We start from the raw sequence: 26,403 nt of genomic DNA on the forward strand, positions 1-26,403 counted from the left end.
TCTGAAGCTTTGTAGTTTGCAGTAGTCCCACTTGTTTATTTTGCTTTTGTTGGTTTTGCTTTTGGTGTCAGATTCAAAAAAATCAGCCAAGACCTGTGTCCTGGAGCTTAACACCTGTGTTTTCTTCTGAGAGTTATATGGTTTCCGGTCTTAGGTTCAAGTCTTTAATCCATTTTGAGTTCATTTTTGTGTGTGGTGTAAGATAGTGGTCTAGTTTCATCTTTTTTCATGTATTTTTATCTTCAATTTCTTTCATTAATGTCTTGTAGTTTTCAATATATAGGTCTTTCACCTCCTTGATTACATTTATTCGTAGGTGTTTTATTCTTTTTGATGCAGTTGTAAATGGGGTTGATTTCTTTTTTTTTTTAACATCTGTATTGGAGTATAATTGCTTTACAGTGGTGTGTTAGTTTCTGCTCTATAACAAAGTGAATCAGCTATACGTATACATATATCCCCAAATGGGGTTGATTTCTTAATTTCTCTTTCTGATTGTTTGTTATTGGTGTATTAGAAACACAACAGATTTTTGTGTATTGATTTTATATCTTGCAACTTTACTGAATTTGTTTATTAATTTTAACAGGTTTTTTCTATCTTTTTTTAAAATTTTTGTTACCTTTATGGAACTTTGACATCCAGAAAAGCCTCCTCAGCCACTCATTTACCAACCAACTCTACTTTACTCTTTAGGAAATTATTTGGTTCTGGCACAAAGCCATGTACCCTAAGGTGCTCCTTAAATGCTAGCTCCCTCATCTTACTGTAGAGGTCCCACGTATTCACCTCAGCGTTTGCATGAGAGTCACTTACATGGGCCGAAATACTTGTCACTTTTACCACCTTTTTTTTTTTTTTTTTTTTTTTTAGTTCTAACAGTTTTTTGATAGAGTCTGTAAGGTTTTCTGTATAATACCATATCTGCAAATGGTGACAGTTTTACTTCTTCCTTTTCAATCTGGATGGTGTTGGGACCAGAATTTGACTGTCACTGGAAGCTATTTATTTATTTTTATTTTTATTTTTTTGCGGTACGCGGGCCTCTCACTGCTGTGGCCTCTCCCGTCGCGGAGGCTCTGGACGCGCAGGCTCAGCGGCCATGGCCCATGGGCCCAGCCGCTCCGCGGCATGTGGGGTCCTCCCAGACCTGGGCACGAACCCGTGTCCCCTGCATTGGAAGGCAGACTCTCAACCACTGCGCCGCCAGGGAAGCCCTATGGTTTTTTTCAACTGTGCTTTGAGATACATTCTTACTCAGTTCATAAAAGATTTGTGTGGAAAACTGGGATGCTAATTTATTAATTTACAAGGGGGATTATATCTAACCAAGAGGTATATGGTCAGTTTAGGCAATGATTGTCAACCTTTATTCTAACACTTGCACTCGTATGCTTTTTATCTTCAATAAAAATTTGTTGAGCTTTACACTGTGTGGTTTGTATTTGGAAAAGAAAAAGTATATTGGAGATGCTTTTTCACACTATGGACGCCTTGGTTGAGATGCTCATATAGTTTTGTTGTGTACAAGCAAAGTACCTTGGAATGAGATGAGGGTGTCAGGCATATAGCATATGGTGGAGATGAGACAAAGAAAGATAGCGTTGATTTGCAAGGACCTTTACTCTGTGGGATCTGGGAATCCATGGAAGGTTTCTGAGCATGGAGCCAGAGACATGTGATCTGGCCAAATCTCAATTTAAATAAGAGGACTATGGCAGCAGTGTGAAGGATGGATCAAAGACCAGAGAAATTGGAGTCTGGGAAATTGAGCCGTAATAGTTATTTAAATAAATGATGAGTAGGCGCTGATTTAGGATAGCAGAAAAAGAACAGAAATTAAGATGGATTTGTTTAAAAAAAAAAAAGCATGTACTTGTTAGCTGAAAGTAGAAGTTGTGAGAGAAGGAAGTCATTCATATTTCCCAACTTTCATCAAAACGAGTCACCACTAATACATAATATGATTAATTTAAGGCTGTTGGCATCATGAAGCTTTAAGCCATGCTGGCATGACTGCATTTGGTCTTCCTAACTAGATTTGGGAGAGTCTTGACTGACTTCTCAGGTTTCGATGTTGTTTTTTTTGTTGTTGTTTTCTAGTGCAGGGCACTTCTGCAGGTGGCTTCTCTCACTCATGATTTTTCTTCCCCCTAGTTTCAGTTTCGGGGCATTTTCTGAGATATTGCCCTTAAGTATGTTCTTGCTTGTCCTGTGTATTCATTATTGTGGTAGTGATTCTTCATCTTTTATGAACTATATTCACAGATTAAGTGAATGGAAAGTAATTTGACATTGTGTTTGTTCCCATTTGTGTTGAAGGTTAAAATTTCTACTGTTACTGACACTATATCTTACATTTTTTAATCTTTGACTGACAGCTGCCATGCAAAGAAAGCCCAAATCATATTCGTCTTCTTTAATGGATCAGATTCCCATCAAATTTCTTATTCGACAGGCTCAAGGACTGCAGCAGGAGTTGGGAGGTATTTGTTTTATTTGCTTTTTACTGCTAACGTTTATTGTTTAAAAGTATCTACCGTTTATGATGTTATAAAGTGTAATAGGTGCTCAATGTTTAAAGCCCAATTCAAGAGTGAAATTCCTCTTTACCTCCCTTGCTGTCTTACTCCCTGCAAACCACTCCTCACCCCCAAGGCCCTAGTTTCATTTTGGTGTGTAATTTCAGATATTCCTTTCTATAGGGTGAATCATATGAAATTACAGGTATTCAACTATTTTTGACCTCCAAAAATGCAGTTTCATATGGTTGAAGCTAATAGATACACAAGTAAAAAATTCTTTTTTTAAGCTTTAAATGGTATTATACCCTATCTCTTCTGAGATTTGCTTTTTTCTCTTTGAGTCTTGGAAATCTTATCATGTCACTTCATCTAGATCTACCTTGTTGTTTTTAATTGCTCCATAACATTCCTTAGCGTGGAATTACTATAATATGTTTACTGTAAAACTTTCAAATAGAAATATAGTACTATTTTTTGAAATTCAAATTTTTTCTTAAATTAACACCTTTTTATAATGTTTGAATGTGTGGGTTGTTTGTTTTTTTCTTTTTGGTTTGTTTTTTTGAAGTTGGGGATTTTCTTTGTCTGTCTTTGTTACGGTTGGTTTCCAGGATGGACGGGAGCTTGCTTTCGTCATCTGTAGCCAGATGTCTGCATTTATTTTTTATATCTTTGCATTATCTCTTTCTAGAGAAATGATGTTATATTTGGCAGCTTTTGGCAACTAGCATGTTTTACTAAAGAGATTATGAAGTGTAGATTAATTTGCACTATTGTAAGCAGTCATTTTTGTGACTGTTTTGGGAAAGTCTTGACTACACATGTACTTGTGCATTAAATTTAATACCACTTTTGATTGTTACAGTGCCTTTTCAAACAGAAGCATTTATTTTAAGCAGTTTCTATGAGAAAGGAAACAGATACTTAACCCTCTTGGGACTAAGCAGTGGTTTGATTTGATCTAAGTTGCATAATAAGGGGGTGATTGGATCTAATGTACTTTTATTACTACTGATACTCTTACTGCTAACTCTTGCAACTTTGGAGATGATGATAATTGTTTAGCAGCAGCAGCATTTATTAGGTAAATAACATAGTGGCGCTTCATATGTCTAAATAGGCATTTTTACAGTATCATCATTTATTTTTCTCATTATTAATATTACACAATAATAATAATGAGTAGTCTAACTGCTGTAAGCAAAAGATTAGAAACAAGACTTAGATTTAGTCAAAGGAAGGTTTCCCGATCCTTTTGAGCTTCCTTAACCCTTCTTAAAAGAAGACAAATGCACCCTCTTGTGGGTATCGTCAGTACTGCTTGGGTTGGGTGACACAGCTGTGTGACTTTGGGAACATTAATAAATATCTTTCAGCCTGTTTCTTCATAGTAGAATGGAGACAATATTGCTTACCTTGTAGGAATGTCAGGGTGAAATGAGGAAATGCACATAAAGTGTACATTTAGGTACTCAAGTTGGGCAACTTTAATTTTACTCATCTATAGCAATGATTCTCAACTGGGTTGGAGGAGAGGACATGTTCTCCTATAGAAGCCTATCAGAATTTCTTCTTTTAAAATCTTTTAAAAGTTTTATTTATTTATGTTTTGGCTGTGCCGCTTGGCATGCGGGAGCCTAGTTCCCCGACCAGGGATCAAACCCGTTGCCCCCTGCAGTGGAAGTGCGGCATCCTAACTACTGGACCGCCAGGGAATTACCAAGCCTATCAGAATTTCTGAGTGAGGCCTTTTTCAAACCATATATGATCTCCCTGAAATGAACATTCTTTTCCCTTCTCTTTTTCTCCTCCCCACTCAACTCTTGAACTACTGCTATGTCAAACTAATTTTCCTGATGGGAGACTTTTATGCTGGGATAGAGTGGAAGAAAGCTTGAGAACTTTTGACAAAAGTAGTGGCTTCCAGCTTCCTGTGTATCAATTCACTTGGCGATCTTTAAGCAGATTCTCTGGCTGAACTACTGAACAGAAGCTCTTAAGCTGTAGTATGCATGCATAAGAAGGGCAGATGCCTTTGGCTTGCTGTAAATGAGCGGGAGAAGAGAGACGGGAAAGAAGAGAGAGCAGATTTTGATGTTTAAGAGTAAAGAATCCAACTGATTTCTTTAAAATTTTCAAGGGTTGCATTCTGCTTTACTTCGTCTCCTTGCAACTAACTACCCACATTTATGCATTGTGGATGATTGGATCTGTGAAGAAGAAATCACAGGGACTGATGCCCTGTTAAGACGAATGCTCCTGACTAGTAATGCCAAAAACCACTCTCCTAAACAACTTCAAGAAGGTATAATAAATTGGTATGCCTTTTACCCCTTTAGTAGTACACAGAGGTGTTAGGCCTGTGGAAATCTTAAAATCATGCAGAATTTTCCTGGAGATATAACAGAGTTTTGGTGAATATATTTAAAGTAATTCTCTTTGAGTTAAAGGATTTTTTACCATTTTTTTCTGACATGCTTGCATCTGTTTCCTCATAGGTTCTACGTTATATCACTAAACAGGTCATGTGGTTTTAGGAAAGTCCTAAAACTGGTCAGAAATAAGTACTGTGGAATAGAACAATGTATCTGCCGTTAATGGATAATAAGCTAGATCAGCACTTTAAAATAGAAATATGATGTGAGCCACATATACAATTTTAAACTTTCTATATATTGCCACATTAAAAAGTTAAAAAGAAGGCAAATTTAAATAATTATTTTGTATAACCCAGTATATCTAATATATTATGATTTCATCACATAATCAGTATAAAAAGACTGTTAGATATTTTATTGTTTTTTCATACTGAGTCTATGTATTTTATACTTACAGCACATCTCATTTTGGACTAGCTGCATTTCAAGTGCTCAGTAGCCAGAAGTGGTTAGTGACTATTCTATTGAAGGAGGACGGTTCTAGCTATTTTTTACTAACAGTTGCTTACAGCCCATAAAGGGCTACCCGAAGGAAGGTGTCAAGAAGTTTGAATTTTTCGAATGAATGTTAATACCAAGAACAATAGTTCAGTATATTTTCATGTTTCAGTCAGTTTTTTAAATCAGTCTGAATTGTTGTCTTTGGGTCACTCTCACTAATGTGATTTTTAAAATGAGGTATTTTTTGTTCTTTACGAAATAACTGCACCTTAACATGAATTTTTCTTAAGGGCCTAATTTTAAGTATACCCACAACTATGACTAGAATGGAAAGTTTTACTTTTTTTAAAGCAATATTGCTTTCTTGATTTGTTTCGCCTATAGTTTGATAGAGCAATATTACTTCCTATTTGGTAAGCTGTATAGTATTTAGATTATGACTATAAAGTTTTCCTTTTAGCATTTTCAGCTGTCCCAGTAAGTCACACACAAGTGATGCAGATTCTAGAACACTTGACTCTACTCTCTGCCAGTGAACTTATACCATATGCAGAAGTATTAACATCCAATATGAATCAGCTGTTGAATTCAGGGGTTCCGAGGCGAATTCTTCAAACGGTCAATAAACTATGGATGGTTCTTAATACTGTGATGCCTAGAAGGTAATTTCAGTGTATTGTTACATGTAATAGATAAGTGTATAGCAGTGATTGTATACAATAACTTAAACTTAAATGTTGAAAAAAATTGTTAAAAAAACTTTTTGACAATATAAATTATTTCTGAAGACCACTAATTAAAAGAGTTGTTATAACTTTAAGGAAAAGAATAAACTCTATCTTAAGAAACAGAGAGAAACCTTCAAGTATTTCCAACTTGGGAAAGTTCTTTAAAAGGGAGTTCTCATGTAGAGTCATTTGTGGCTAATTGTGATTTAGATTACCATTGTGTCTTGCATCATTGCAGTGGCTCCAAATTTTGCTGTACATTAAAATCACCTGGAGAGCTTTTAAAACTCCTGATCCCCAAGTTGTAACCCATGCCAATTAAATCACAGTGGAATGCTGGATTCAGTGTTTTGTCTTTAGTCAAATGGGTCTCTGCTGTTCCATAGATTGCATCAAAAACACTTGGTCTGCTCTAGAAACAAATACTGGGCTGGACTTACCTGAGATTCTGATTCAGTAGGTCTGGGAATATTTATACTTTTTAAGTTTGATTTTTACTTATATCAAATTAATAAATGCACGTAAGTTAAATAGTGTATAAGGTCAGCCCCCACCTTCCCATTTTAGACTGTTGATCCTCAGAGACAATTATTCTTAGCTCCTTTATCTTTTAATTCTGGCACTTATGTCCCACCATGTATCTCAATCATATGCTTATAATTACTATGATTTCCTGACTTTTCAATTTAGAAATTATCTTTTGGCTTCCTACAAAATCCTTCATACAAGATGAAGATTTAGCACTCTTACTTGCTTCCCCTGTGAGTCCCTCTTCTTCCATATATTCTCCCTTCCTCCATTTCTCCCAACACAGTTATATCAGAATTTTTGGTTAAAGAAATATTCAGTGTGCATATTATTATGACTACATAAGTGTTATTTATGTTGATATATATGATATCCTTTGATTACAATTTCTTTCTCAGACAACTGCCCTCCTTCATACCCCACATACAAACCCTGAGTTGTTTGCCTCTTTAACATTTGTTCAGGTTTTTTTGTTTTCTTTGTATCAATAACCAATTCACTCTCAAACTCTATTATTGAGTGGAAATTTACATTAGTTAGTTGTTAACACATCAGGTAACGTATTAGTAACATTTTTCCTTGGAAACCTTCCTTTCAGATCTTTCCACCCTTATGTTTCAATCTGGGACATTCACAGTAGCCATCTGGAATTGCTTTGTCTCTTGGTTTGAGTCCATGTTTTTGTCTTTCTTGATTTAGTTCCTTATTTAAGTGAGTGGAACTAAAGCTCAAGTTGCTTCCTGGGAAAGATGTTTGGGAAATATTTTTTTTTTTGAGGCTTTCGTATGTTTGGTTTTTATTCTTGCCCTCACATGTGATTGATATTAGGCTAGGTGTAGAATTCTAGCTTATTTTTCCTCTTAGCAATTTGAAAGCTTTATTCTATTGAAGTAATTAGAGCTTTCCTGATTACTTTTGAGCAATCTAATCTTATACCAATTCCCAATCCTTTGTATGTGACCACTGTTTTTTCTCTTAAAGGTTTTAGGTTCTTTGTTTCTGAAATTTCATGATGATACATCTTGGTTTGGGTCTTTTTTAATTCATGGTGCTGGGCACTTGGTTGGCCTTTTTTTTTGTCGGGGGACTAATGCTGATGTCTTCACTTCTAGGACAGTTTCTTGTATTTTTTTTTTCTTCAGTAATTTCTTTCCCTCTGTTTTCTGGAATTTTTTGCAATTTGGATTTTAAACCTCTTGAATTTAACTCTGATTTTCTCCTTCTTTCTCCTCTATTTTTAAATTTCTCTTTTATGTACATTTTCTGGATATTTCGTCTATGTTATCTTCTGATCTTTCCTTTGAATTTAAAATATTTCTGTTATAGTCTTAATTTCTAAGAGCTCTTTCTTATCTGAGAATCTATAAATGTCTCCTATTCTTGTTTCATATACGAAATATTCTGTCCTTTAAGGAAATTAATTATAGGTTTAAGAATTTTTTTTTCTTCTCATCTCTATATTCTTTGTTTCTTTGGCATTCCTTTCTTTCTGTTTGTATGTTTTAATCTTTTTCAAAGTAGAAACTTTCTTTAAATGTCTGATGATTGTTGGCTATCCACTCATTTAAGAGTGGGCAAGCTCTGTGTGTGAGGTGGGGTTGGTGGACTCCTGGGCTTCACTGTAAGAAGTCAGATACCCTACATATTGGCATATTCTTCAGTAATTCTGATGTGTAGTCAGGTTAGTAACCACTTTTATAGTCTATTGATGTTTAATCTCGAAGTGGCATCTCATATTTAGATTCTGTGATGATAAATGTAGAACAATAATTTATGGGGCCAGTTACAGTTTCAAAGTGCTTCATTTACAGGTATTATATTCGTATTTTACAGAGGAGGAAACAGTTCAGAGAGGTTCCATGACTTACACAGAGTCATACAGCAAGTATGGTATAACTGAGGTTTTAATTCAAATTCTGATTTTATATGCCATGATTATTCCCTTACAACTGTGAAGATTTTTGAAACTACTTTTGTTTATTGTTTTATCTTCATTTGTTTTAGAAACATAATAATAGGTTAGATTTCTATAGTTTTTAATTTTTCCAAGTTCATTTACACCTGTTCTCTAATTTTTTTCCTGACTATATCTTTCTAAGATAAAAGGAACTGGATGGTGGCTACAGGTTTCAATTATGATGTAGCTGTTTTTGAACATATGATTATTTTCTCATCAGGCTGTGGGTAATGACAGTTAATGCACTTCAACCATCAGTAAAGTTTGTACGACAGCAAAAGTATACTCAGAATGATCTGATGATAGATCCTCTCATTGTGCTAAGATGTGATCAGAGGGTGTACAGGTATGTGTCATTTGAGTTCGTTTTTACTATAGAGTTATGCTTTGGAGAGTCAAAGGAAATTGAAGAAATTCAGTTTAAACTTATGTCTTTGTGTTCTTGCAGGTAAGTTGGCAGCATGACCTGTGAGGTTTTTGTGTTTTCTTTTGGTTGTCTATATTCATGAACTTCAGTTTAATATGTGATTAATAAACCTAGCCTTAACAAAATGTCATCTTTGGTTTTGGCAGCCCTCAATAGTGTTCTTTCTCTCAGAGTCAAGATAGTGAAAAATGATACCATTTCTCATAGCATTGTTGAAAAAAGCTTTTAAAAAACCGGTTTATTATGAATCATTACATGCATTAAAATTGTGATCCTTTTGGAATCCTTAATTGTGATGTTAGCTTTATTGATTCCACATTTGTCTATACTTCCTTGCTAATTGCTTAACTTAAGTCAGTTGCTTTGAAGTAGCTTCACCTCAAGAGGTGGGATTAATTAATTCACATCATTAATATTTGAATTTCTAGTTGCTAAGCTAAATAGTAACAAAGATATACAAGTTGAGGGGTCTGCCTTTAAAGTGATTATCACTTGTATCGGGAAATAAGATAAATACCTGAAAAGTTAAATAATATGGTCATATGCAGATGAATGGTACAGTAAATGAATGGTGTTAAAAGTTTCAGGAGAAAGTGAGACTTTGAGTAGTATTTTGAAGTACAGAAGTAGGGTTTAGATGAACAGATACTGTAATGATGGGGCGTAAGAGGTCAAAGAAGTTATTGTGAGAAAAAGAATAGTGTGAGCAGAAGTGTAAAAGCAAGAGTGAAAAAGGCTTGAGTGGAAGGCTTAGTTTTTGAGAACACACTTTAGAGTTGGAATGTTAGGTTAAGGTCAGGTTATGGAGGGCCTTGAATGTTAGGCTGAAGAGGTCATTTAGGCGGTAACTTACGAAGAGAAGGTTCACACTAGATAGTTCAGAGGGGAAAGAAACTGGAGTAAAGAAGACTAACTAGGATACAGTAATATACTCATCTGTCTTTAACCCTGGGGATGAAATTCTTGAAGAGGCAAAATCTGCAGAATCAGCCAAATATGGTTTGGTGAGATCAAGGTCTCAGAGGGAAGAGGAATCAGAAGAATAAACAGTATAAATGACATTAAGTATCTATTTAATAAAAAGAAAACAACAGTAAATAACATTTCTAGAGAAGAGCCATTTCTAAAACAATTTATCAGTGTTAAAAATCCACTTAAGTAGGTAACCTTTCACCTAAATCACCCGCAGTTGTTCAGGAGGCTGTTAAATTATGCTATCATAATGTATGAAATGTTTTTGTAGCCTAGATCTTTCACTTAACTTGTGAACCTTTTCTCATGTTAATAGATCTTCTTACGTTAATTGGCTACGTAGTATTCCACATAGATATGCTATGCTTAATTCAGTTCCCTATTGTTGGATATTTTATTTCCATTTTTTGTTATTATTGATAGTGCTGTGGTAACTATTGTGTACTGAGTATTTCCTTAGACATGATTATTAAAAATGGAATTATTGAGGCAAAAGGAACATGCTCATTTTTAAGTCCTTTGATTCATGTTTTCATTCTGCCACTCAGAATGGCTGAACCTGTTGACATTCCTATAGTGATGTTTGATATTGTACACTTTCCTACACAGTTTTATATAATTTTTCCAATTTGATAAGTGAAAAATAGATTCCCACTTTAATTTATATTTTTCTTAGATTGAATATTTTAATATGCTTATTGGTTATTGGTATTTCTTCTTTACACTTAGCCTAGTTTTCTATTAGAATGCTTACCTTTTTTGATTTAAAGAGCTCTTTATGTATAAAGGATATCAGCTTTTTGTATATAGAGTGCAGTTTTTTCTTTTATTGTTCTATTGTTTTGCCTTTAATTTTGTTCATTTTTTAAAATTTGATTTTTTCTAAGTGATCATTTAGGTGGTTTTTAAAAATGTCAAACAATATGAAAAGATATGACATTTTTGATTTGCTTTGAACTAACCAGTGGTGATGGTGGGAAAGTGGATGGTGGGGTATGGGTGAAATAAGACTAGCGATGTGTTGATAACTGTTGCTGCTGGGTGATGAGTTCTTAGAGGTTCATTATAATATTCCCTTTTTTATGTGTGCCTGAAAGTTTTCATTATATACATTAATAAGTGCACAAACAAGAAGATTAACAAGGAAAAGGTGTACAGTGAAAAGTCTTGTTCTCTCGTATCTACCCTGCTGCCATTTTTAAAGCAAAGTTCCTCTTTGAACTATTGACCAATCCCAATTCCATCTCCAGAGGAAACTTTATTGTCATAATGGTGTGTATGTAGCTTCATTTTCTATGTATTTACAAATTTATAAACAAATATTTACTTTTTTGTTTTGGGTGGTGTTAAAAAACGTAAGTGGTTTTTGGTAGGCTCTATTTTGTTCTTTTTTAAAAAAAACTTACCATTCTGAACATGTTTTCCATATTGGTATGCATAGTTCCATCTCATTGTTTTAACTGCTACATAGTATTCCATATATACAGGCCTCTACAAACTCTGATCCAGAATGTCTGGTGGAGTTTAGGATTTTTTTTTTTTAAATAAATACTCCAGGTGATTCTTATCTTCAGTTTTGGGAATATTGCCATGGTTTATTTAACCATTGACATGTTTTTTTTTCCACTATTAATACATGCATGTTTACTGTAGAAAATTTGAACATTTCAGAAAAAGTATTGACATTTCCAGTGTTTCATAGTTAAAACCAAAGCTGTACTGCCTGTTTATGCGCACATACTCAGTCTGTGATAGGCTGGGAAGTGGCATTGTCAGGTTTTTCTAAGGACTTGGCTTTTAATATTTTAGTGGTTACTGATTTATCTTTTTTGGTTTCCTTTTTTACATTTAATTCTTATATCTATTATCTCATTTAAATTTAATTGATAACAATTTTTGAGGAATGAATAACTCTATTCATTTTTTGTTTTGTTTTGTTTTGTCTTGACTGTGCTATGGGGCATGTGGGATCTTAGTTCCCTGACCCATGCCCCCTGCATTGGGAGAGTGGAGTCTTAACCACTGGACCACCAGGGAAGTCCCTAGACTATTTGTCTTTGAGGACAGCTGCCTTGCAGGCTCATATCTAAGAGATTTAATGGTAGTGCCATTTTTTTTGTAAGAAGGAATGCCTTTTTACTAGGGTATATATTATATTTGATTTTAGTTGATAAGATGAAATAGATAATACTATTCATACAGTCTTGAGATACAGAGAATTATATATATATTAAGCTTTCATTTTTGAGAATGAATATTTTGGTGGGAAAAGTGTTGACTTTTCTACTCTTTTAATGTTTTCAGGTACTGTTCAGGTTTTTCTAATTATTCAAATTGATTGACCATGTTCTGACTAATTTATAAATTTATATTTTTTCTCACATATTTTTCTTCTTTCTGTGTTTAGATGCCCCCCACTGATGGATATTACTTTACATATGTTGAATGGATATCTTCTGGCATCCAAAGCCTACCTTAGTGCTCATCTGAAGGAAACAGCAGAGCAAGATAGGCTTTCTCAGAATAATACAATAGGTTTAGTTGGACAGACTGATGGCCCAGAAGTTACCAGAGAGGAATTGAAAAATGCATTACTGGCTGCTCAGGTGATAAAGTAAAATTAATCAAAAAGGCCAAGGGCTTTCCTGTTAATATAATCATTTAAATAGATGGCCTTCTATATAAAATGGTGACATATTATACATTCCTTTTATTACAGAAGGTATATTATAATGGTGTTACCTTTGCTTCTGAATTATTAAAATCAGGAATAATCTTCATGGTTTTATTTAATAGCCATTTTAGTGAGATTTATATTTTAACAAAATATAAGATTTTTGTTTCTTAAAATCAAATGGTGGAAAAAAAATCAAATGGTGGAGACAGACAAGAAGTGTGTGTGTGTGTGTGTGTGTGTGTGTGTATATATATATATATATAAAATAAAATGTCAGGCAGTGATAAATACTATAACAACACAAGTAGTTAAAGTTTGTATTTAGAAAAGTTTTATAACAATATAGAATTTACTGCAGCCTTAGGTAGTAATTTTGGACTAATGCAGGACATGCGAGATGATTGAATGTTAAGCAGTTTGAGGTCTTCAAAGTAGAAATGTTTTCTTAGTTTGAAATATATTTTCTGAAATCTTTTCATTGGCAATAAGGGGAATTAGAGTAATAATATAGGTCCACAATCCCTTATCTGTAATACAGAAATCCAAAAAGCTATGAAAACTGAGGCATTTTTTTTGGTAATTCAGTTGGCAGAAAAACCTGACCTGATATGACCTTGTTTGTGTCAAAACTTGACCTGAATTGATGTGAAGCTATTTATGGCCTTTATCCCACTTAATATGAATGTTGGTATGTTTTGTTGCAGAAATATAAATACATTTGATTACAATGTACTGCCTTAGTCTCTGCTGGAGATGTTATATAATATTACAGAAAAAAAAATCTTGAGTCCTAAAATAAATCTGACCCTCAGAGTTTCAGATAAGGGATTGAGGATGGTAATAGCTACCATTTATATAATGCTTATTATATGGTGGGTGCTATTCTGAGTTTTTTATGTATATTAACTCATTTACTCTTTACAACCAACCTATGAGGTATGGAGTATTATCTCCATTTTTACAGATTAGGAAAACGAGATCCAGAGAGGTTAAGTGACTTGCTCAAGGTTATACATTTAGTAAGTGGGGAAGCTGGGATTCAAGCTTGGGGAGGCTGGCTCCAGAGTCTATAAAAAAAACAAACAAACATAAAACAGTAACAACCCAAAACCCGTCAAGAATGATTATAAAGTTTACTTTATAAATGATTATAATGTAAGGCTAACCTTAGTTTATAATTAAGTTATTAAACAGGTAGATGGAGTAATTGTTTTCTTCTATCCCAGGCAGTGGCAGTCTTTCAGAGATGCATGTTATGTATTCATTTTCTTTTTCCTTCTTCCTGCTAGATGCAAGTGATTATAGCTCTCCTTTATAGGCAGGGGCATTAAGTAGATCACCCCTCAAGAAACTACTTTTCTATGAAATGGCACTCAAGCTTGTAGACTGAGCAATAATGAGTTGTACAGTTGGAATGGATGGTAAGGCAGAATCTTTCCAGAGCCTTAAAGAGCCTATCTTCAAATTAAAAGGAAAAAGAGTTTTGGGGAGTGACTTTTAGGCATTAATTATTAACCACCATCTTCAGAGGTGAGAAAAAGAGGGGAATACAAGATAGGATCCTGGGAGAAGTAGGAATTTAAGAGGAAGGAAAGGAGATTCCAGTAGAAGTCATTTTTTGCCCTAGGGCCTGTTTTGGATGACACCAAATTCGAATACTTTTATTCGTATTAGATGTTCTTAAACTCGAGTTCATGTATCTGCCTTAGAGGTGTGTGACCACTCTGAAATTATGCCATATGTTGCTGTGTTTACATACGTTAATTTTTATGCTGAGAGGGTATACAGTTTTCTTCAGATTCTTAAAAGGGTTCATGGCCCTGAAAAAGATGAGAACCACTGGCCTATAGATTGTTCACTTTTTCTCTTAGAAGTACCTCTTTGCTTTTTGTTCTTAAAGAAACAGTTATTTTTATCACATGTGTTCATGTGAAAACAAAATCATATTTGGTTTTCAAACAAACTTCTCAGAAACTTCTTAAATTCACTGTGTTTTTATTTGCTTGTAGGATAGTGCAGCTGTCCAGATTCTCTTGGAGATTTGCTTACCTACTGAAGATGAGAAGGCAAAGCGTGTCAATCCAGACAGCTTGCTAAGGAATGTTCAAAGCGGTATTACTGCCAGCACTCCAACTAAGGGAATGGAGGAAGGAGAAGACAATTTGCTCTGTAACCTTCGAGAAGTTCAGTGCCTTATCTGTTGTCTGTTGCACCAAATGTACATTGCGGATCCCAACATTGCTAAGCTTGTTCACTTTCAGGTCTGGTTTCAAAGAATGATTCTTTATGGTTGAACTTTATTTTGGGGGTAGTTTTGAAGTACTAAATTAATAGGAATCATTTAGAAACTGGAGGTCACACAAATGATCATGGTCCTTTGCAATATGGAGAAAAATCCAGATTTTTAAAATTTGATTTCAGCCTAATAAAGTGTTCATATAATTTATTTGTATTTTAGTGCATCAGAGAGGTGAAATGCCAGGAAACATGTAGGGCATTGTAGCCTTCTGAGCAACTGTTACATAAAGGAAGTGAAACCTTCCTTTATATTTTTATCTGTATTTGACTTGCAGCTATTTTATTTCTAACTTTTCCCCCCTTTCTTGTTGCGATAGGGTTATCCATGTGAACTTTTGCCTCTGACAGTCGCAGGTATTCCATCTATGCACATCTGTCTGGATTTCATACCTGAGCTTATTGCTCAGCCAGAACTTGAAAAACAGGTAATGAGCATTTTGGAACTTTAGGAGAATTTTGATCTCCCTCTAATCTTATAGTTATATAAAACATTTTACAATTTTTAATACTTAAAGACCTTCTTCAGAAACATGTAATATTTGGATTTTGTGTTACAGATATTTGCTATCCAGTTGCTTTCTCACTTGTGTATCCAGTATGCATTACCAAAGTCACTCAGTGTGGCTCGCTTAGCTGTCAATGTCATGGGAACTCTGCTAACAGGTGTGTAGCCAACCGACATCAATAACAAAAATTTCTAACATAAAGTAGTACATATTTTTTCTGACTTTAGTGACACCATGTTTTCTGTGTCACTAATAGTTATGCCACCTTTTGAATTAGTTTTGAAAATTTTCCTATGACAAATGTGATGTATAGTGTAGAGGAGATAAGTAGGTAGGCAAATTGTATCTTTCATTTTTGTGAATGACTGTATATAGATTTATAGTAAATATACTAAGCATTCCACATTTTATAAATGGAAATCAAGTCTACCTTCTGAACATAATTATGTCAATAGAAAACAAGTTACAATCTATTACAAATGCTTAGAATTCCAGAAAAATATAATCATCTGTATAAATAAGAGATAAATATATAAGTTGTTTCCTTAAGTTCTAAAACATACCCTAACACTTTAACCACCTTCTAGGTTGTTAAGTAAAATGGTATGAAAATAAACTAAAAGATATGAACTATAATTCAACCTTTAAAAGTTATGGCTTAGTCAATTTCATATTCTTTCTCAGTGCTCCCATAATAATCTATTCATTTATCTTTCCATCGTATTCACTTCATGTTATAATTATTTGCAGTGGTTAAGATCTTACACTGCCTGAGTTCTATCCCAACTCCACTGCTAACTGGAGTTGAAGAAGCTTCTTAATCTCTCTAAGGTTTATTTAAGAGTTTCCTCATATATTAAATAGTATCATAGAAATACTTTTTTCATTCATAAGATTGTGAGAATTAAATGAAACAATGCATGCAGTGCACCTATCACAGTGTTTGGACATAAGCATTTATGTGTTGGATGATGGCTGACTACTAGATTATGAGCTCCCTGAAGGCAGGGGCTGGCCATGTCTTAGAAAACTTAGTATCCTCAGCACAGAGCATGGTGCTTAGTATATTGTATAAGTCATGTATGTTGAATTTGTATCTGTAAAATGAAAAATTCTGTTTTATTTCTTTCTAACAGTTTTAACACAGGCTAAGCGATATGCTTTTTTCATGCCAACTCTGCCAAGTTTGGTCTCTTTTTGTCGAGCATTTCCTCCACTGTATGAGGATATTATGTCTTTGTTGATCCAAATAGGGCAAGTCTGTGCCTCTGATGTTGCCACTCAGACAAGAGACATCGATCCGATTATTACGCGTAAGTAGTAACTTATTTTCAAGAGTTGTTTTAATATCTCAAACAGAAAGGCCCAAATCCTTTCCAGATTTCTTGCCTTATTTATTTTTCCTTATGTTTTTAGGCCTTCAACAAATAAAGGAGAAACCAAGTGGATGGTCTGGAATCTGTAAAGATCCATCTTACAAAAATGGACCTAGGGACACTGGAAGCATGGATCCTGATGTACAGCTCTGTCATTGTATTGAAAGCACAATAATTGAAATAATAAACATGAGTGTTAGTGGAATTTAAAAAAAAACAAAAACAAAAAGAACTTAAAACAAAAAAATGAAGCTGTTTTGCTGCATATACCCAACATGAATTTGCATCTTATAACAACTAAACTGAATGGGAACAGTAACGTCTTGGAATCACTAAAACGATTCAATTCAACATGAATACAATTTAGAACTCTCTTGAGAATTATGCTTGCTTGTATTTGATTGGCAGTTCTTTGGATCTACTTTGCTGGTATGTTTTTTGTAGCAGCTGAGCTTTTTCTGTTGGGAGCACATTTAAGAAACTCATTACTGGAAAGTGAATATGGCCTTGTATTAAGCTTTTGAAGTGAAGAAAAACTGCCATGCCTTTGATTTAATTTCTTATAAAAATAAGTCTGTGGGTAGCCCTAGTATTTACCTGTCAGCTAGTAACAGAGTATATTGATGCAATGATGAGAGGGAGAAAAAGGGAAGGGAGAATTCAGGAAAAATTAGGAGTTTAGATACCCAAATAGAAACCTCTAAAACTTGCAATGCAAGTAAGAGTAATGCAAGATGGAATTCCTTTTCTCAAGAAATAGTATTGAGAAGGCTTTAAAAAAGGCAAGTAGCTTTTTGTGAATGATTTTCATGGAATTACAGATGAGGATTTTAAGATTTTACATATTTGCTTCAATTTTTACTAATATATGAAGCCATATGTTTAAAGAGATACTTGAATAATTTGGAATTTTAAGATACTGGTTTAAAAGTGTTTACAGAAACATCTTTGTGCAGAGAAGAACCTGAAAGGATGTCTCATTTAGTTTTTTTAAAGTTTATTTTTATAATGGTCAGAGGGGGGAAATACTTTGGTATCTAAAGTTTAGAGCAATAAAACCCACTGGATTAAAGAGTTCTTGGTTTGTCATTAGGATTATAATTCACATCATAATTCTAGATTTTGAAGTACAAAAATATATACAGTGTTTGGACCACAGGAAAAATTAAAAAGGGGAAAATACTGTGTTGTGGAAGGATTTTGCAGTCCTCTTTTAGGAATGTCCATTGATTAGGTAGATGCATTCAGATAACCCATAATCCTCATTTTTTTCTTTTTTTTTTTTTTTTTTTGCGGTACGCGGGCCTCTTACTGTTGTGGCCTCTCCCGTTGCAGAGCACAGGCTCCAGATGTGCAGGCTCAGCGGCCATGGCTCACGGGCCCAGCCGCTCCGCGGCATGTGGGATCTTCCCAGGCCGGGGCATGAACCTGTGTCCCCTGCATCGGCAGGTGGACTCTCAACCACTGCGCCACGAGGGAAGCCCCTCATTTTTATTCTTAATGAAGTATCCAGTGTAGAAGGTACTTCTCTTTGCTTTCTGAGATATACCTGAATGAACCCCCCCTTCCCACCCCACTTGAAACAGACCTCTTCACTTATAAAAGAAATAAGCCAGGCTAGTAAGAAAGTGTGGTTTTTAAGAAAAAAAATTTAATTTCAGCCTTTTCACTAGCAAATAGTCACATCTTATTTTCCTTCTGTGTAAAATGGGATTACTGCTGGCCCTACCTCATAAGGGTATAAGAACTAATTTGTATCTGTTTCAAATCATGAAGTGCACAGTATCATTGATGAGAGTATTTATAACTTTTATTAGATGCTTAAAGTTCAATTAAGTAATTTTGATGCAAAAAATAAAAGCGTACACTTAAACTAGAAGAATTTTCATATTTTTGAACAAGGCAGTTTTGTAGTCTTTTAAAATTAAGTACAACTGCTCCTGTTTTGTTTTGTTTAAACGGAGGCTTTGGAATAGCTTGTGTGAGTAGGTAACCTCTAGGAATTCAGAAAAGTTTTCTAACTAAATGCTGTGCACATTCCTGGATCAATTTTCAAAAACTGGTCAAAACCTGCTGTGTTAAAATAATAACATATGCTGTTTTTCATCACGTTTGTTGATGATGTAAATAAAATGTGTAAATATATTAGTAAATGTTAATATTCATGTATTTTAAGTTAAGGTTATAACATTTGTCACAATGTGATTTTTTTTTTATTCAAGTGAAAAACAGATGTGTGCAGCTATTTTGAATATTGGTTTATAAACATTCATATTCTTTATCAAATGAACTTGTAGTTTTTTGTGTTTCATTTCACCACTGTTAACCTGAAAGGAACAGTTCAAGGCACTGGAATCCAGGACTGTCTGGCTCCAGAAACTATGTGTATCCCTTTTTGTTACGCTACATACATCAAAAGGCAATACAAGGTGAGAGTCAGTTGAGAGCCTTAGGAATTCAGGAGAGGAAAATCAGAGTAGTTACCCTGGAGCAGTTACTTAAAAGATTTTGATATTTTAAAAAAATTGTAAAAGCAGAATAATAATTTGAAGGTATTTTTAAGGATTTATTTTTATAAATTATCTTCCATAGCACTGTCTTACCAGTATTTTTTTTGTACTTTCCCTTCATCTTTGCTTATGCATATGTATTTTCACATAATGGAATTCCATAATACCCAGTTTGGCATCTGCTTTTTTTTCATTTAACTTTATATGGAAAATTTTTGCAAGTTGTTTGGTTTTTATAATTATTTTATTGGCTCCAGAATGACTGAATTGATATAACCATCTCCCTATTACTACTAGACTGGGCAGTTAATGATTTTTTTCCGAACAGAATGGGCACTATTATCAACTGAGGTACTACTACTTTTTCTTACTTTTAGATTACTTGTTTAGGGTAAATTTCTGGGCCTGAGATTACTAAATTAAAGGGTAGAATTTATTTTTATGATTGTACGTTTTGTCATTTTGGGAAGATATAGTAAAACAAAGTGAGGCAAACAAATCAACTCGCCTTTTGCTGCTCCGACCTGCAAGCAAATCTCTGTCCCAAACTGGCTTCTCGGGATGTAAGAAACTGTCTCAGGTTTTGCTTTTGGGGGGCACTAGTATTTGAGCCAAGTTTAGGCTAGAGTTTAAAAAAAAACAACAGTTTCGCGACATCATGGTTAACTCCGTACCTTTGAGGAAACTGAAGTGTACTTGGCAAATAATAAATTGGTCTTAGGAGGGACAGAAGGCTGACAAGCCTTAAAGGAGGTACTGGAGTCCTCGAGAGCGTTTCTCTGGTTGAACGTGGTATCTGAGAAAGCCTTGACTATCAGGAGATTCTGTAGCCAGCTGTCATCGAACCTTTTCGCCTAATTTGGCTCAGCAGTCTGGCAATTCCCTCCTGGGTCTTTTTGATACTCTGGCTTCCGGAAAGTTCGGAAGTTTGAATCGGGTGCCCCTGAGGAATGCTGAGAGAACTCGGCGCGGTTTAACGGTGTTTCATCTTCGTTGGTCTACAGACCTTAAATGTGAGACTTAAGAGTTTCCAAGAAAACTGAGGCACGGATTAAATCACCAGTTTCAAAAAGTCCAACGGACAACGCTGTTTTACTTTAAATCCCTGGGCTCTGCGGAAGTCCATCACTCTCGAGGCAATCGCCTTCCGGTGCCGCCAAGTAGCTTGGGCCCTTTCTTACTGCGGGGGCTTCCGTTGGGTGCCAGAGCGCCCCCTGACCTCGAGCCGGGATTGGTTGCTTGGTTTCTCGTCTTGGCGGGTGATTGGTTGTCTGAGCTCGCCCGGTGATTGGTGCTGGGAGTCGAGGGGGGTGGGAGGCGGGAATTCGTCTGCGCGAGTGTTGTGGAAGTGACTGATGAGAGCTGAAGGGCCGAAAAGGTAAGGCGGCCGCAAGCCCGCAACCGGGCTCGGGAGTCGCAGCCAGGTGAGGAAGAGGGGCTAGGACCTTTCTTCTCTACCAGGGCTCCGCTGTGGTTGCTCGCAGTTTTCAGCTTCCTTTTCTCCCGTGAGTGGGAGTGCAGTAGGCGTTGTTTGGGTTTTCCTCGGGGCGGGCAAGTCTGTCTGGCGGGAAGGGCGCGAAGTCGGCCAGGGGAGTGCCTTCTGCTTTCGTCCACCCGCTTTGCAGGCCCGTCGGTTGACTGGATCACCAGGGCCTCGGGGGTTCCAGCTTGCCGAGGGAGGAGGGAATGTGAGGAAGAAAACCTGGGGAGCGGGGAGACTGCAGCTTACCTCCTTGGAACAGAGGCCTGTTATTAGCCCAGGGCCCCGCGTTACCTCGGGGCAGGAGGGGGCGACGGCGGGAGCCTGATTTTGGTTTGTCCTTTATTCAGTGTGTGGGGAAGCTTCCCCATTTTGAGATGAGTGTAGCCGCAACTGGGGCCGGGGGGGGGGGTCGATTGGTTTCTAGGTTATATCTGAGTTACTAGGCCAGCCTTGAGCTGTTGGTTTAGATTTAGGGGTGAGATTCCACCAAATTTCATCCTCAGAGCTTCACAGAAACACAAAACGTTAGAACTGGAAAAGACCTTAGAATAGTGGTTCTTAACTTCTTTGGGAGCACGTAAGCTTTGGTGATGGTTGTTATTGGCTTCATCATCTGTTGAGTTGGTATTTTAACCATCTCTCCGTCCCCAGATCGAATTTACCTTTTTATCACCATTGCAAATAATTTTTCAGTTGATAGCAGTGTATGTCATTTTCCCTCAGTTTTCAGTTATTTCCTTAGGATATATTTTTGGGTATGAGAAATCTTTGGACTTTCTCTCTAGAAAAATGCAGTCATACACAGAAATTTCTGCATGCAGTATCAAGAGATCACAGTCTTTCAATTACATCTGTGGATCCTAGGTTAAGAAAAGGTGGTTTACAAGAGGTGGGGATTAAAGTAGATCACTTCCTCTGTATCAGATGCTGGAGTTGAGGCACATTCTGTACATTACCTTATTTAATTCTTAAGTCAGTGCCTGGCTAATTTTCATAAAAACCCTATCAGGTGGATATCTCTATTTCACAGATGAAGAAACAGGCTCTGTGAGATTCACAGTGGAATTCAAATTTAGGCTTGCCTTACTTCAAAGTCCATCTTCCTTCCATTATACCCTACTGACCTTTAAGTAAGAATTATTGAGCACCTACCATGTGCCAAAGCGCTTTGTTCCTTACAACAATTTTTAAATTACGGATTTTTACAGATAAGGATCTCAGTCTAGAGAAGTGAAGAGACATGATCAGGGTAGCATATCCAAGTTGTTGTCAGAACCAGATGTAGAACCTGCTTCCTAACTCCTGGTCCACAGCTTTGGCAGAATAAGGTTACAGATCCAGATTTGTTAGATTCCAAGACATGCTCTCAACCACTGTGATTTATAAGAGTAGGAAATCCTTTTACTTCCATTTGTTTTGTTTATACATTTATTAATTCCAATTTTTGTTTCTAGACTTCTGTCCTAGTCTTAGGTATCTGTTTTTCTTTGAATGGCTTTGTTTCAGTATTGACTTTGATTTCTGTTGCAGTTAGGAATCTGAAGTAAACAGTAAAACATGATGTCTTCAGTATGTTCTGAGTATACAATTGGTGGGGTGAAGATTAACTTTCCTTGTAAAGCTTATCCATCACAGCTTGCTATGATGAATTCTGTAAGTATTGTTCAGCAGTTATTTTAAGTCTTTATTAAGAGACAGATGCTTATAATTCATAACATACATTGAGTCTGTGACTACATTTTCTCAGATAGTAAATGGATTGAAAATATTTGCTGGGTTCATTGAAGAACATCTAACCTTTGGAAAAATAATACTGATTGCTGCTAAACTGTATATGTCTATGATTAGGAGGTAAAGGAGAACATCCTGAAAAATGTTCTCAGCTCATTTAGAACTTCTGTTTACTTTACTGAATTACTTTGAAATAGAAAGTATTTACTATCTTTTACGCAGACTACTATACTTTGCACCATAATTTTTTTGAGATATTTCAATCATATAGAAAATTAATATACAAACTTGAGTAAACCAACTTACCAGCTTTGTTAAATCTTAATATTTTGCCTTATTTACTTTATACCTTGTTTATGAGTAACAAGGTAACTAATATCCTGAATTTGTTATTTTTCTTTCCTAGCCATGTTTTTATACTTTGATCGCATATGTATGTATCCATAAACAATATAGTGTATACTTTACGTTTTTATAACTTTGCACAATGATATGATATTATACTTATCTTTCTGGAGAACTTGATTTTTTTTTTTTTTACTTAATATTCTTCTTCTTATTATTTTTTAAGGATTTATGCCATAAGTTTTTTTATAGATGTACCTAGTATGTTGAGTTCAAGAGTTGGATCCTTTTTTCAGAGAGATTGCACCTCTTAAAATGCTCCTCTTCATATTTGTTTCATGGATTATTTTTTGAGCAGTTAGTGTCTTACTATAAAGAAAGGAGAAACAAATCCAGATCAGAAGTACAAAGTCATTGTAACTAGTAATCGCCCCTTGTTTTCCACTGAAAATGGTAAATTCTTCCCTGGACCCTCCTCATAGTGGCTCCTATGGACCACAGAGTTTGTGAACCTCCAGATGCTCTGTCCCAGCGTAGTGCTGTTGGAAGCCTGTGGAAGGTGCAGAGACTGAAGGCGGAAGAAATGGCAGCAGCACACCAAGCCCTCCTTTCCTCACGACCTTGTTCCCTTGTCTAACATTATTTTTAAGATGTAGCCCTATTGATTGATAACTCATTTTCATTGCTGTATGGTACTCCATTGTATGAATATACCAGAATTTTATATTTGCCCATTTTCCTCTTGATAGACATTTGGGTTGTTTACATTATTTTGCAATTATAAACAGTGCTGCTATGAACTTTCTTATACATGTTTCCTTGTGTTCCTGTGGGAAAGGTTTTGGGTGTTTACATAGGACTGGATTGCTGGAGTTCAGTATCTTTAACTTTACTAGAAATTGATAATTTCTATACAGAGTGGTTGTAACACTCCCACCAACAGTATCCTCCATTAAGTTTTCATCAAAGATATTAGTGTATTCTAGTTTTACAGAAATGATGGGGCTTGCATAAGTAAGGCACAAATTGCTTTTCATTTCTTTTGTGCTTGATATGGTTTAAATCTAACAGAATTTTAGGGAGAGATACAAAGGAATAAAGTCTAGATTTAACTAAATTCTAGTTCTCCTTTCTGCTATTGCTCTGTTCCCTGAAGTGCATGCAACTTTACTTCTTGTTGTTGTATGGAGAGAGACTTTAATGAGATAAGTTGTTGATTTTTTTAAATTGTTTTTGTGTCCATAGATTGTCAGAGGATTAAATAGTAAGCAGCATTGTTTGTTGGAGAGCCCCACAGGGAGTGGGAAAAGCTTAGCCTTACTTTGCTCTGCTTTAGCGTGGCAGCAATCTCTTAGTGGTAAGTAGTTGGTTGATGTCTTCAGGTTGCTTATTGGGACCCGAAAAAAAAATCTAATAAAGTACTTTTTACCCAGAATGATTCAGCCATGTTCTAGCTAATTTAAATATTCTCTTTTAAGATATTTCTTTATAATCAGTTATATATCTTCCAAAAGAGTTTCAATGTAGCAAAATATGTTCAGTTAATCCTAAAATAATTTTGAACATAAGATAGTCCTTTATTTGATGATTCAGCATGTATATAAGAATCTAGGATTTTATTTTTATTATTTTTCATAAGAATGATTATGAAAATAATTAGATGATAATTTTTATATAAAAGTTGCAAGAGATGGGGCTGTCATGATTATATAGCATATCAATTCAAATAATTGCTTTTTTTGAGTAAATCCTTTAATATAGCTGCTTATCTCACAACATTAGAAAATGGAATACATAAAAAAGAAAAATTCTAGTTGACCTTTCTACTTGTTTGGATGCCAGATAAGCAGAAGTTTATTGTAATATTTTTATTAATTCATATTATTTCCCATAGCTTTATTGGCTAGCAAATGTCTAGTTACTTTTGTGAAAGACTATCTAATATACATAATGAATCTGAAATACAATATTGGTCACATTTTAGTTACATAATTAGATGGCTCTGTCCTAAAGTATTAGGAGATTTTAAAGTTAACCATGGGTGTATATGTGTATGTATGTATGTGTGTATATATATGTACACACATATATATGTTTTTTGAAAAGAAATAGTTGTGTTACTGGTAAGACTATTAAAAATAAAGAGTAAATATTTTGTAAGCTTTTGGTTGTCCATTTTGTTTCTTACTGATGTTTATCTTTGGGGAAAATGAGATTATCTGTTAATAAATTTTTAGTGGGAGACTCTGGAAAATAAAATTAGTAGTATTTATGTAGTGCAGATGGGAAAATAATGTCAGTACTGTTTATAGAAAATAAAATAAATTATTCAGCTTTTATATATCTATGAATTGTATATTTATACGGTGTAGGCACACGAAGAACTATTACAATTTTGTATTATATTTAAGTATTGAAAATTACCTGTTTAATTTGAATATTGACTTTAAAATGTATTTTGATACATGTATCAGAAATGATATCATGAAACATGTTTTTTGAAATAGAAGTATAATGTGGGAATAATTTAACGTTATGTGTTTACATTATTATTTTATATTGAACTTTCAAATTTTTCATTTAGGGAAATAGCAGTAATTAAGAGTATAAATAATTAAGAATATACTTTAGGTATACTTGGTATTTTAATATATCTCAATATAAATGAATACTCGAGTGGTTGTGCCTCTGTTACATTATTAATCTTTGACTGTTATTAGATTATTGTAAATCATGTAAATTGTTGATAACTTCTCTATAAATGTTTCTGGCATAAGTGTTTCTCACCTGTCCTAATTTGATGCTGCAGGATGGGTGACCAACTTGTCCAGATTTGCCAGGTACTTTCCTGGTTTTAGAACTGAAATTCTGAATCCTGGGAAACCTCCCAATCCTGGGCAAAAAATAAGGTGGTTGCACACCCTAGCTGAAGAGGAAGATTAATGTTTTTTTAATTAGAAATATTATAAATAGAGGTTATTTCATTTTTAGGGAAGCCAGTGAACGAAGGCTTAAGTAAAAAAGCTGAAGTACCATTGTCGTGTTGTTGTACATGCCATTCAAAGAATTTTACAAACAATGATGTGAACCAGGGAACTTCATATCATTTCAACAGTCCAAGTATACCAACTTCTGAAAGAAATGGCACTTTGTCAACTTGTCAAGGTAGTTTATATTTTGTCTGGGTCTTTTGGTATCTGTAATAGGGGTCTTAATTATTGCTGTTATGAGACGTAATGTAGATAAATTTGGTTAGCATAATTGGTTATGTATTTCCACCTAATTTCTCTGGAATTATTTTGAATAATGCATAGAATGGTCAGAAATCCTTGGAATATTTTATTCTTGGCCTCACTTTTAACTGATTCAGACATCTTGCTAGTTTAAATCATTTTTGAGGAAGCAAGGCAAAATAACTGATATTCAGAAATTGATGTTATTTGTAAGCAGTATTAATTATA

The 26,403-nt window shown here is 34.9% G+C and overlaps 2 protein-coding genes and 1 pseudogene across 9 annotated transcripts in view; 2 read left to right on the top strand and 1 right to left on the bottom strand.

Moving 5' to 3' along the window:
- Positions 1-19,159, top strand: part of INTS2 (integrator complex subunit 2) — a 60,777-nt gene extending 41,618 nt beyond the window's left edge. For 6 of the 8 annotated variants that reach the window (XM_030763152.2, XM_030763151.2, XM_089900964.1 and 3 more), the window contains 10 exons: positions 2,382-2,486; positions 4,666-4,830; positions 5,865-6,066; positions 8,838-8,963; positions 12,424-12,622; positions 14,703-14,954; positions 15,309-15,416; positions 15,549-15,654; positions 16,634-16,810; positions 16,914-19,159. In XM_030763152.2, coding sequence (XP_030619012.2) covers positions 2,382-2,486; positions 4,666-4,830; positions 5,865-6,066; positions 8,838-8,963; positions 12,424-12,622; positions 14,703-14,954; positions 15,309-15,416; positions 15,549-15,654; positions 16,634-16,810; positions 16,914-17,083 — 1,610 coding nt within the window. In that variant the 3' untranslated portion in view covers positions 17,084-19,159. The remainder of the gene's footprint in view (positions 1-2,381; positions 2,487-4,665; positions 4,831-5,864; positions 6,067-8,837; positions 8,964-12,423; positions 12,623-14,702; positions 14,955-15,308; positions 15,417-15,548; positions 15,655-16,633; positions 16,811-16,913) is intronic. The other 2 variants (XM_022552559.2, XM_089900963.1) reach the window with 2 other exon arrangements.
- Positions 19,160-20,675: 1,516 nt separating this feature from the next.
- Positions 20,676-26,403, top strand: part of BRIP1 (BRCA1 interacting DNA helicase 1) — a 197,276-nt gene continuing 191,548 nt past the window's right edge. The window contains 4 exon segments of the mRNA XM_022552603.3: positions 20,676-20,761; positions 22,397-22,519; positions 24,188-24,299; positions 25,934-26,107. Of these exon segments, the coding sequence (XP_022408311.2) occupies positions 22,424-22,519; positions 24,188-24,299; positions 25,934-26,107 (382 nt within the window). The 5' untranslated portion in view covers positions 20,676-20,761; positions 22,397-22,423.
- On the bottom strand, positions 23,286-23,979 carry LOC111163634 (cytochrome c oxidase subunit 7C, mitochondrial pseudogene; annotated as a pseudogene).

This window comes from Delphinapterus leucas, chromosome 19, assembly GCF_059928025.1.
Source record: "Delphinapterus leucas isolate spDelLeu-1000000601 "Yukka" chromosome 19, BTC_Dleu_Yukka2, whole genome shotgun sequence".
Taxonomy (NCBI): Eukaryota; Metazoa; Chordata; class Mammalia; order Artiodactyla; family Monodontidae; genus Delphinapterus; species Delphinapterus leucas.